This window comes from Balaenoptera borealis, assembly GCF_965194805.1.
Source record: "Balaenoptera borealis genome assembly, chromosome: 17".
In the NCBI taxonomy this organism is placed as follows: Eukaryota; Metazoa; Chordata; class Mammalia; order Artiodactyla; family Balaenopteridae; genus Balaenoptera; species Balaenoptera borealis.
The window spans coordinates 18,655,861-18,668,343 of record NC_138876.1 but is presented as its reverse complement, the minus strand read 5'-3'; the positions used below and the strand labels follow the sequence as shown (position 1 = coordinate 18,668,343).

Genomic DNA, 12,483 nt, shown 5'->3' with positions numbered 1-12,483 from the left:
ATCTTTTTTTCCCGTGGGTTACTTAAACATTTTTAGAACTACATTTTGATTTATTTATAATGTTTTTGATGGAATCTCTTTGTATATCTTTTAGTTGTTGCTGTAGTTATTATATTATATATACATGACTTATCCCAGTCTGCTGATCTTGATATTTTACCAGTTTGAGTGAAGTGATGAAACCTTACCTCCCTCAAGTCCCTTCACCATATCTGTGTGTAATACAATTGTCTTAAATATTTCCTCTCTAAAAATGTTGAACCACATCAGAAATTGTTATAATTCTTCAACCATAAAACATAATTTAGGAAACTTGAGAGGAGAAGTAAACTGTATTATATTTACCCATATTTTAATGCTTTCTGTCATTCTTTCTTCCTTTCTGTAGTCCCAGAAACCCTTCTTTTTGTTATTCTGTTTAAAGAACCTCCTTTAGTCCTTCTTTTGGGATAGGTCCATTGGTGAAAAATTCTTATTTAATTTTACTTTATCTGAGAATGATTTGATTTTCCCATCATTCCTAAAAGATATTTTTTGCTAGATAGAGTTTTGGTTGACAGCTTTTTTCTTTGAATATTTGAAAAATGTTATGCCACTTTCTTCTGGGCTCCATGGTTTCTGATGAGAAATCTGCTGTCATTAAAAAATTTCTCCCTAAAAATAAGGTGTCATTTCTTCCCCATTCCTTTTACGTTTTCTTCTTTGAGTTTAGTTTTAGGAAGTCTGACTACAGTATATTTTGGGGTGAGTTTCTTTTGGCCTATCTATTTGGGGTACACTCATTTTCTTGAATCTATAGTTTGCACCTTTTGTCAAATTTGAGAATTTTTCAGGCCTTATTTCTTCAAGTACTGACTTAGCACTAGATCTACTGTGATACCATCCCAGAGGGAAAGGGGAGTGGTGCCTCAGTACTACCAGGTGGGGATGGAAGTCCCAGCTCTTCATGTGGTTTCCCCATATATCACAGATGGAAGTGAGGTGGAAGGATTTGTTACTACTTGTCAGGGATGATTGTCTCTTTTCCCTATTTGGTATTTTCTCCTACCACCCGGGTTGCATGATAGGATGAGGGTAAATGTTGGGGCACTCCGTTACAGTCAGGAAAGGTAGACGTCTTGGCTCCCCACTTGACCTTTGCTGGTATGAGTGGGGATGGGGCCACAGTTGGGATTTTTTTTCTGTGGTTTTTGTCTAAACTAGAGCAGTTATTGCCTAAAAGTTTTCTGTCTTGGCAGGCTGCTCCTTTCCTGGTCCTTTGGCTGGAGAGAGCAGGCTTCATTGGATTGTTTTTGTCTGTATTTGTTTGTGTTTCTAGGTGGCTGGATTCTTTAGCTCTACATCTAGGATACATGAGGCAAAAGGAAACTCAGGGAACTCACCACTGTACCATTCCCTGGGTCCAACAGTCCCTTTCCCATCTACCTTCTTCTCTTTACTTTTCGTATGCTTGTCGTATACATAATTTCCAGAAATTTTGGTTGTACTTGAGGGGATGAGTAGGGAAAAGCGCATCTGCTCTATCTTCCTGGATGCTCAGCCATCATGGAATTTTTAACCCTTGTTCCTCATGATATCATTGGTCTACAGGTTACACCTGGTTAATAGGGATGTGATCTGAGAAGAAGGTAATATCCAGATCTTGCTTTAAGAGTTTGGTTTTATTTCCTGCCTTTACTGTACCCAGGGTGTGGAATGATTCTATTTGTCTACATGTCCTTCTCTCTTCCATCATTCCTCTTTCCCTGGACTAGAACTCTTGGGACTAGGTTGGGCAGCCAAGTAGTGGTTTCCTGAATAAACTTCTCTGAGGTGCTTGATGAGATGACTTTAGAGCCCATTTTTACCCACAAAAAATTCTACATGTGGTTGCTGATAAAACGTGTAATAAAGTACCTGGCCATAGTTATTGTTCCATAACTATGTTTTTTTTCCCCATTGTTATGGCTACTAAAGTCCCTATAAGTAAGTGCCCCTAGCAGATAATAAATCCTAAAGTTCAAGGACTTTAAACTTTACATGTCCCAAATCTTTTACAGACTCATTGTTTTAACATGTATATAACACACACAAAGTGCTTACATGATGTTTAGCTTAAAGTGGACATTCAGTATATATTAGTTGCTTTTTCTTCTCTTTTTACTTTTAAATATTGGCCATTTGTTGAAGTCTTCAGTATAGAGGCGGTACCCTCTGTTGCATAAAAACACAGGCTCTTGTGTCAAGAAGCTTGGGTATCAATCTCAGCTCTGGTACTCACTAACAGTGTGACTTGGGCAAGTTATTTCACATCATTCTGACTTGGTTTTCTCACCTACAACATGGGAACAATAATAGCAACTATTGAGAATTAAATGAGGTAATACTTCTAAAGAGCTCAGAAGAGTACCTTTAGATACAAACTCAATTAATGTTGTATTTTTGTTTCTGTTTTTTTACTATTCTATAGCAAGAAAGTTCCTTAGAGTCAAGGGCTATGTCTTATTTAAGGTTGTATCCTCAGAACCTAGCATAGTGATTGGTACCTAATAGACAAATGTTTCAATAAACAAAATGTTGTACAGGCATACCTTGTTTTATTGTGCTTCGCTTTATTGCGCTTTGCAGATATTGCATTTTTTACAGACTGAAAGTTTGTGGCAACCCTGTGTCGAGCAAGTCTATTGGTGCCATTTTTTCAAAAGCATTATTTTTAAATTAAGGTATGTATATATATTTTTTAGACATAATGCAGTTGCACACTTAATAGACTACAGTATAAGGTAAACATAACTTTTATATGAATTGGGAAACCAAAAAAATTGAGTGACTTGCTTTATTGCAGAGGTCTGGAACTGAACCCACAATATCTCTGAGGTATGCCTATAATGAATTACTGAATTAATTTATTTAGAAATGAAAATCTTAGAGGCAGCATAAAATCAACAATCATTTCTGACTAGTGGAGTTTCCTAGGTTCATAAGAAATAACTATGGGAAAGAGGTTCATTTTATGTGTTTCTTTAAAATTTAGCCTCAGCCATTGCCACCATTGGGCCACCTACAGAACTGATTACTTCTGAAGTCACTGCCAGGAGCTTTATGGTAAACTGGACTCATGCCCCAGGAAAAGTGGAAAATTACAGAGTCGTGTATTATCCTGCCAGGGGTGGAAAACCAGAAGAGGTAATAAGGAGACAGTATTTTCTAACCATTATTTTCATTCTCTCAATTCTTGTACGGTAGTGAAGACAAGACAGAAATGTGTATATAAGGAGATTATTCTGTCACAAGCATTTAAAATTATTTGACTGAAATACATTTCCATGTGTCTATGTTGTTCTTCTATTTCTCTAGGTTATGGTATTTACATCTTCTCTTCTTACCTCCATCAAGAAACCTTCAGAACTGGTCATGTGCCCATTTCTAACACAACTTATTTTGACTTTACTTTTTTGTGATTTTAAAAATTAATGAGTTCTAAGGCAAAAGGAATCAGTCGTTAATTATCTGGCCAGAATCCCATTTTGCTACTGATATTTTCTTTCTACTTTGGGAGTGGTCTGAACTTTCTGCCTTAAGGAAGTCTGTGTGTTCCAAATAATGTGGTCATATAGTCCTCCAGGGTTTGGGATTTCCTGGTTGTTTGCGGAGATTCGTGCAAAAGAGAAGCCATAATAAAGTACCTGTGGCTGACCTTTCTTGTGGGTTGGCCATCACAGGAGAGAACATCTATTGCCAGATGATTAGATGGTTCCCATTTCATGCCTTTGATAGAGGGAATATGTTAAAATGTGATGAAATCTCCCTTTTTTTGTTTTTAATTATTAATTAATTAATGAATTAATTAAGGCTGTGCTGGGTCTTCGTTGCTGCGCACGGGCTTTCTCTAGCTGCGTTGAGTGGGGGCTACTCTTCGTTGCGGTGCGCGGGCTTCTCATTGCGGTGGCTTCTCTTGTTGCCGAGCACAGGCTCTAGGTGCGCGGGCTTCAGTAGTTGTGGTGTGTGGGCTTGGTAGTTGTGGCTTGCAGGCTCTAGAGCGTAGGCTCAGTAGTTGGCATACAGGCTTAGTTGCTCCGTGGCATGTGGGATCTTCCTGGACCAGGGATCAAACCTGTGTCCCCTGCATTGGCAGGTGGATTCTTAGCCACCCCGCCACCAGGGAAGTCCCTCCCTCTCTTCTTTTGAAGTGCTAACCTTTTGTTGTTCTAACCTCTGATTGACCTCAGCATGTTTCACAATTTTCTTCTGCATTATGGCAGGATTTATGTTTTTTGGTTTTTGTTTTTTTTAAGTGTTTGAGTAGATTCTAGAGGTTTAAATCATCTGGACTTAAAAAAAAAAATCAGAGTGCTTCCAATAGCTCTATCTTTTTCATTACTAATAAACCTTTTAAATGCTTCCTAAGGCTCCATGGAAAAATATCACATGTCAACTGTTACTAAGTGGATATGATTAGGATAACAATTAGCTTGGGAATGACACAGTTTCCATTAGATGTGAATTAGTAAGGGACTTTTGGACATATTCCTAAAAGGTGGGTCACTTCATGTGAGAATTCAAGGGGAATTGACTGCCACAGTGGAAAAGAGAATGTGGTGCAAATAAGAAAATATTTAACGAAAGGTTCTTGCTAGAGATATTTTTGCTTTTGGATTTCCAGTCTGCATGTGAGATATTCCATTTTCTCATTCCTCAAACTGTTCTTTCAACAGGTGGTGGTGGATGGAAGCGTATCTTCCACGGTATTGAAAAACTTGATGTCTTTAACTGAATATCAGATAGCAGTCTTTGCAATATATGCTCATACTGCTAGTGAAGGCCTTCGGGGAACTGAAACCACAGGTGTGTATTGAATTGTACCCACTTCTGATTCTGTGTGACATTGATCCGGTGGCTTAGTTGTGCTGTATGTAGTACTGGTCCATGCTATATTTGCAGTTTGCAGGTGCCATATATTGGGAGGGATCTTATAAAACTCTGGTATGTTTAGGAGAGAGAAATCTTAGCGATGAAGGGTGCAAAATATATTTATTCATTTAATAAACAAATATTTAGTGAATTCTTATTAAAAACTAAGCAGTGGGCTTGAATTTGTCATTAGAAGTAGTGAAGGAGCTCTGTAGCTCTCCTGCCTAGTAGAATATTAGGGAAAGTACATTACATCTGTTTCCTTTATGAGTATCACTGTAATTAAAACTTACGAATACTAGTCAGTCATTCCTTAACAGAGCAAGATCTTGATCGCACACACATATATACACGCACACATGTTCAGAGAATCCTGGGAAGAGATAATCTTAAGAAACTTGATCACCCACTCATTTAGTTATTTCAAACATTAATTGAGTTCCCGTTACATGCCAGGTAGTATATGAAGTTGATCTAAAAACTCTGCCTCTGATAGACCAATGACAAGGTGCCAGGCTTTATGATAATCACACTTCCTGTCCAACACATTATTGGATTTATCCCTGAAAGCAATTTGTAAGGCAGGTGTTAATACTCCTGCTTTGCAGAAATATTTTTAGCAATAATCCCTGCCCTTAAGAAAGTTTTAGACTAGCAAGGGAGAAAATGCAACCCAAAGATACACAAACAAATTAGTGCAGTGAAGTACTACGGGCACACCAGTAGAAGTATGATAAGGAACTGCACCTGTAAGCAAAGTCCTGAACTTGACATTGTGGTTGGGAGTGCAAGCAGGACCTGGAATTATATTTGAAAACAACATTTCATAGTTTTTATTGACATTGTTTAAGCCAGGAACTTGCAATTTATTCTTAATCCCTTTTTCCCTACCTCTCCAATATGGCAAATCTTATTTCTTGATTATTTTATTTTTCTCAAACCCTATTTTTACTGACAGTCATGTCTCCTCACTGTCTCTGATTGAATGTGTTGATGAGTGTCTGTTTATTCATGTATTTGTTCATCCAGCCCCCCATTCTGTCATTTATTAAGTGACCCAACAACTATTTTTAATGGCTGCTGCAGGTCAGATACCATGCTTGGTAATGGACATAAGACAATGGTCAGAAGAGTCTCCCTCCTCTTGACTGGCTCCCAGACAGATGTACCCATCACTGTAATGAGATATAAGAAGCTAAAAGGTGTCATTCCTGCTCTTAAACATTCATTATGTTTACCTTCCCCAAAGGGGCTTATATGGCCATGTGCACAGATTCAAGGACAAAAATTACCTGAAAAATATGTTTAGTTTTAGATCCTAACATATAGATAGATACCTTGAAATAAGCAAGCACACTGATAAATGGCTGACCATTAAAAAAAACTCCTCTTGCAGTTTCTTTACCTATACCTTCCGACCTTGAACTGTACGATGTGACTGAGAACAGTCTGAGGGCAAGATGGAACCCAGTGGCTGGAGTGTCAGGGTACCTGATCCTTTACGCTCCTCTCACGGAAGGCCTGGCTGGGGATGAAAAAGAGGTAACTGCATGCTGCCTACCAGAGTCCTAGAATTTTTGACTTCTTTAACATAGTTTGGTTTGTTTTTACTACAAAAATGTATAAAATTTATAAAAGTCACATTAGCAAAAGAAAAAAATCACTTGTAATCCCACCACCTAGAGGTAGCCATTGTTAACATTTAGTTAAGAGTCTTTTCCAGTGCATTTTAAACACAACCAATGGGAATGGTTTTGTAGTTTTCCTTGTAGTTTTCCTTTTGCTTACTGTGAATATCTTTCCATTACCATTAAATAATATTTTATATAATCATTTAAACAGCTTTATAATATTCCACTGTTGGTTTGTACCAGGTCACGTTTAATTAATCTCATGCTATTGGACATTTGCATAATTTGCTATATAGGGGAGTTCCCTGGTAGTCCAGTGGTTAGGACTCGCACTTTCACTGCCAGGGCCCCGTCGGGGAACTAAGATCCTGCAGGCCGCACAGGGGCTCGGCCAAAAAAAAGAGAGATAATTTGCTATATAAATATACTTTTGGGACCATTCTTAACATATAACTTTGCATGGTTATCTGATTATTTCCTTAGGATAAATTCCTAGAAGTGAAGTTTCTTTCTCAAAGAGTATGCAAATTATTAAGGCTTATACTAGGTATTACCCCCTTACTCTAGAGAAATTTTATACAATTTATATTGCTCTATGCAGTTCACAAATGACTGTGATGGCCCTATGTACACGGACTTTGAAAAATTTGTTTTACTAATTTGCGAGGTAGATAAATGTATCTCACGGAGGTGGATTGTTTTGCATTTTTTTCCATTTTAAATGATGAATCTTTGACTTTCAAATCATTTATTTTAGTCCTTCTTTTTAATTTATAGTTAACAATTACTACAGTGTGGGTGTTCCAGGAATAAAGCAGAGATGTCTGTGACCGTTGGGAGGGTTGACCAGGCAGGTGGAGTGGATATGAGAGGGAGTATAGCACTCGATCCTTTCACGTTATCTAAAACCTGCCTCTTTTGACAAGAATCTTTAGGGCCAATAATATGGTGATTCTAGTGTCAAGAACAGAACATTGGTGACATGTGTTCTTTTATTACCAAGGCTTAGACAGTTTTTGCCCACTTGGATTTAATGTCGATCTGAATTATTTTGGTGGAAGGGAGACTTTAAAATGATGCTAAAAAGACACTAAGCTTTACCAGGAAAGAGAAAAATAAAAAAGACAGGAATACCCGTTCACACCCAAAAGATTAGCAAAGTTTTTAAAGTCTGATAATACTACATATTAGTGAGCATGTGGGGAGACAGAAACATTCGTGTAAACTGGTGTGTCAATTGGTACAGCTGCCTTGGAGAATAATTTGAAATATTTCAGCAAGTTAAAGATATATACAATTTTTTAGGTACATATCGTAGAGAAACATCCTTCCAGGACTTTTCAATGCAGGCACTTGGTCAGAACAAAATATTGCAGACAACTGCCATGTTCATCAACAGAATGGAAAATAATGGCATATTTATACAAAAGAATCTCATAAGGGAATTAAATAATATGAACTATGTCCCTGTGTTTCAACATGGCTAAATCTTGAAACCTAATATTGCCAGGGAAAAAACTGTAAAAATATTACACTGAATGGTCCATTTATGCACATTGTTAAACATACTGAACCATATACTATTTATAGATATATTCGTAAAAAAATGTATCAGTGAGATACACTTCAACATTAGGGTAGAGGTGGTGAGAAAGAGTTTGTTTTATTTGACTATATAGTGCTTTTTAAAATAAGATCTGATGTGCATATGACAAAATGTTGATATTTATTAAATTTGGGTGGTGGGTGCATCAGGGAATATTACGTTGTTTTCTCTACCTTTATATTATATACACTGAGATATTTCAAAATTAAACATTTTAATTTGACCATACCACTGACAGTTGTATGACAGGGGACAGTCTATGGAGATATTTTTCCCTCTTTGCAAAACAAAAGTAAAACCATTCCTGTCACACACTGATAATGTTGGCTAGTTTGACTGACCCCCAGGGTCAGAAAAATCATCCCCAAATCAAGAAGCAAATTGCCGATTTGAGCATCAAGGTGGGTTGATCTCTTTGGACTCCTGGAAGGGACTTGCAATCCAAGTGGACAAGCGCCTCCTGAATGGGGCAACACTGGTCTGGTTCCACAGGGTTTGCAGCAAAAACTGGGCATCCAGTCAGAGGACTGGTGAGAATTAGCCAAGCGGCGAAAGATGTCCACTTGGCATCGCCCTCTCAGCATGCTGCCTGGAACTTACTCTCTTCGCAGAGAACGTTTCTGATTCATCTCCACCCACGCTCTTCTGGGGACCAAATATTTGACACTCTTATTCTGGCTGCAGCTGCCACTTGTCCAGATGTAAAGCGTTATCCTAAAAGAGCACACACGGTGCATTCAGTTTTATATGGTTTCATAGCTTCTGGTTCTAATATAAAATAACATGAGACAATGAAAAAAATTACGGCTTGAAACCTGTTTGATGAAGAAGGGTTTGTGAGGAGGCAAAGTCTTGTCACATAAAGTCTCACCTGTATTCAGCTGCGCTCTGATCAGCGTGAATAACATACACTGGCGAACGATCTGATAATGTGTGTTCTTTTCAGATGAAAATTGGAGAGACCCACACAGATATTGAGCTGAGTGGGTTGTTGCCCAATACGGAATACACAGTCACAGTTTATGCTATGTTTGGAGAAGAGGCCAGCGACCCTGTTACAGGACAAGAAACAACATGTGAGTGGTTCAGTCACTCAGATGAAATGCTGTAATAAAAGCCCAAACAAACATGGGGATTCTGAATTAGAAATACTGGTTTAGGTTGAAACCTCTTAAGAGCTAATTGTAATGTAAGAAAGTGTCTAATTTATTTAGGGGAAGGAAGTGTATTTCTTCTTGTCTTGTTATTTTTTTTTTTAATTTATTTTATTTACTTATTTTTGGCTGCATTGGGCCTTCGTTGCTGTGCGTGGGCTTTCTCTAGTTGCGGAGAGCGGGGGCTACTCTTCGTTGTGGTGCGCGAGCTTCTCATTGCGGTGGCTCTTGTTGCGGAGCATGGGCTCTAGAGCGCAGGCTTAGTAGTTGTGGCACACGGGCTCAGTAGTTGTGGCTCGCGGGCTCTAGAGCGCAGGCTCGGTAGTTGTGGCACATGGGCTTAGTTGCTCCGTGGCATGTGGGATCTTCCCCGACCAGGGCTCGAACCTGTGTGCCCTGCATTGGCAGGCAGATTCTTAACCACTGCGCCACCAGGGAAGCCCTCGTCTTGTTATTGAGTCACATGGATTCTAGAACTGAACTGTGGCATCCTCTAGATGATGCCACCAGTGTCCTTGTCTAAATCCAAATGCTAGAGCAGAATATGGGGGAAAAATATGGGCTTTGGAATCAGAGCAGCCAAGATGTGAATCCCAGCTAAAGTCATATTTTGGGTGGGTGACAATGGGCAAGTGATGGAGCATTATTGAGCCTGTGAAAGGAGGAACAATAACCTGATAACATGTGGTTGATAGAAGATTAAATACAGTAATACAAATTAAAGTTATTAACACATAGTTACTCAATATTTTTTTTTTTACTCCCACTCATACCAAAATTCACACTTTTTTCTGAAAATCTTTGATGTCCTCCTGATCTCAGACTATTATTATTATAATTAGTTTTTAAAAATTGAGTAAAAATTGTATTGGCAAGTCCAATTTGGGTAAATATAGGGAGTTCATAATATTTTTAAGAGTTGTAATTATCTATTTGAAAATATGACATAGAGAAAATGCTACCCTGCCAAACTAACAATGTTTTGTCACCTACGATTAAAAATAGGGGTCTATTCATTGTGTTTTGAATAAGAAAGGGCAAGGAGATGGGGTCTCTCACATCACTCTGAGCCTGGAAGGAGGTGAATAGCACGATTTCTACTGTGCTTTTGTCTTGAAGATTCTACTTGAGAAACATACAAAGAAATTTAATGATAAGGAAATTTTCTCCCACATCCATTCTTTGTTAGTCGAGGCTATGTTGTCTTGCTCTTCAGAGGAAGACCGGTGTAATTAAAACAACAAACAACAAAACTGGGAGAGCCCAAGAAAGAAGGGGAAAAGAAATAAGTCAGAAAGCATCTAATATATCACCTAAGTCAATTTTGGAACTCTGTAGATTTGGAAGGAAAACTTTTCCCAACCACCCATCTCTCTTTTTCACTCAGAATACTCATTTGTTTATTCAGGATAACTCATTTGTTATCCACTCTTTGAAAGTAGTGTTCCCATGAAACCTTTCGCAAGCCGAATGACATGAAGCAAAGAAGCAATTAATTTTAGGACACATCTTGCTAATGGATGCACAAAATAAATCAAGATAAAGCACAGATGCTCACAGACAGAGTTCAAAGCTGTGGCGGCTTGATGCTGAGATGCTGAGTGTAATTTCCAGGGGAAGGAGCTGGGCGGGGCCGCTCTTGCTGCCTGGGGTGCACACTGTCTCCGTAATGGTTTGCTGCAAAGCCAAGCCTGAATGCTATTTTTGCTTTCGCCTTTTTTTATAAAAGCAAAAATCCCCTTTAGATTTCTTTCAGTTAGTGAAACCTTCAGTTAGGTACTAATGTTGGTCCTTTGCAAGAGCAAAGTGGCCTAAATTGAACTTCCAAAAAGCAGATACTTGTAGTTTTAAAAAGTGTCCGTGACTCTTTCCCATTAGTAGTTGATTTTTTAAAAAGTCCTAAAAGTGATATCCTGGCTACCTGTTCCTGAGACTGACCACTTTTATGCACTGAGGAAACTAGACATTGTTCCACTATACTGCCAAGAGTAACTGAACTCCAGAAGAATTTAGAGCTAAGTGTGCACAGCACTTGAAGTTAATTACATTGCTTTTCTCTCTCCTACACTTTCTTTCTAGCCCTTTAAGTATAGAGAGTCACCAAGTCCTATAGGTTCTTTATTACCATATAATCGGTACATATTGAATTAATGAAAGGGTTAGCTTTTGGGGTGAAGAAACATCATGCTTATGGCTACAGCTGACAATTGTCATGATTTATCTCCTAAGTTGTTATTCTGCTGGTTCTATCAGCACAGGCTCTCAAATCAATTGATCAATTGCCTGGGTTAAATTCAAACTGCTCTTCTGCTTCTACTAACTGTGACCTTGGCCAAGTTACCTCAGTTTCATGATCTGTATAATGGGGCTAATTGTAACTCTATCCTTGCTGTCTAAAGTAAGGATTTAATGAGATAATGTGTTACATCTCAGGTTCATAGAAAGCCTGCAGTCAATCTTAACAATTGTTTTTTACTGTAAGCCTGTAAAAGCTCACGAAGCCCTCAAAGATTATTGACAAATTTTATCTGTTGATTCAGAAAGGGGTCCTTCAAGAAGTACAAAAAGCTTTGGAATTGGTAGTCAGGAATCTGCAGAAATATTTACACCTCTTTAAATATTTTTAAAGCCACAGCAAAGTGTTTATTTTTATCTAGTCTCACAAAGCCAGTGGGATGTATCCAGGGCAAGACTCCTACTCGTTGATTCAAGAAATATTTATTGAGAACTTGCAATACTGGGGATAAAGAGGGGAACAAAATTAAACCAAATTCTGCAATCCCCTGATATTATAGTATATTCGAAGAGAGAGAAAAGAGACCAATAAATGTGCAATAAAAAAAAAAAATGAATCCGGGAAGGGAGTTAGGTAGTATTGAGGTGGAAGGATTATTTTACATAAGGTGATCATGGAAAGCTTCACTGAGAAGGGGACACATGTTCAGAAACCTGAATCTTGGATGACTCCAAGGTTTTTGGCCTGAGCAATGGGAGGCATGGAGTTTTCATTTGTTCAGAGGGAGACTGAGAGAGAAGACTGGGAGAGGTGGCAGGAGTCAGTGGTTCGGGTTTGGACATGTTAAGGTGGAAATGCCTAATAGATACTCATGTGGAGACGGCAGATGGGAAACCATTTCACATATGGGAAACTGGGGATCGGAGGAGTAGAGTGACTTTGCCAGGATCCGATGATAGTTGAATG

General features: G+C 38.4%; 1 protein-coding gene across 5 annotated transcripts in view; it reads left to right on the top strand.

The window, feature by feature from the left end:
• Positions 1 to 12,483, top strand: part of COL14A1 (collagen type XIV alpha 1 chain) — a 242,075-nt gene that overhangs the window by 78,490 nt on the left and 151,102 nt on the right. For all 5 annotated transcript variants that reach the window (XM_082364190.1, XM_082364193.1, XM_082364191.1 and 2 more), the window contains exons 10-13: positions 3,014 to 3,165; positions 4,695 to 4,824; positions 6,287 to 6,432; positions 9,074 to 9,203. In XM_082364190.1, the coding sequence (XP_082220316.1) occupies positions 3,014 to 3,165; positions 4,695 to 4,824; positions 6,287 to 6,432; positions 9,074 to 9,203 (558 nt within the window). The remainder of the gene's footprint in view (positions 1 to 3,013; positions 3,166 to 4,694; positions 4,825 to 6,286; positions 6,433 to 9,073; positions 9,204 to 12,483) is intronic.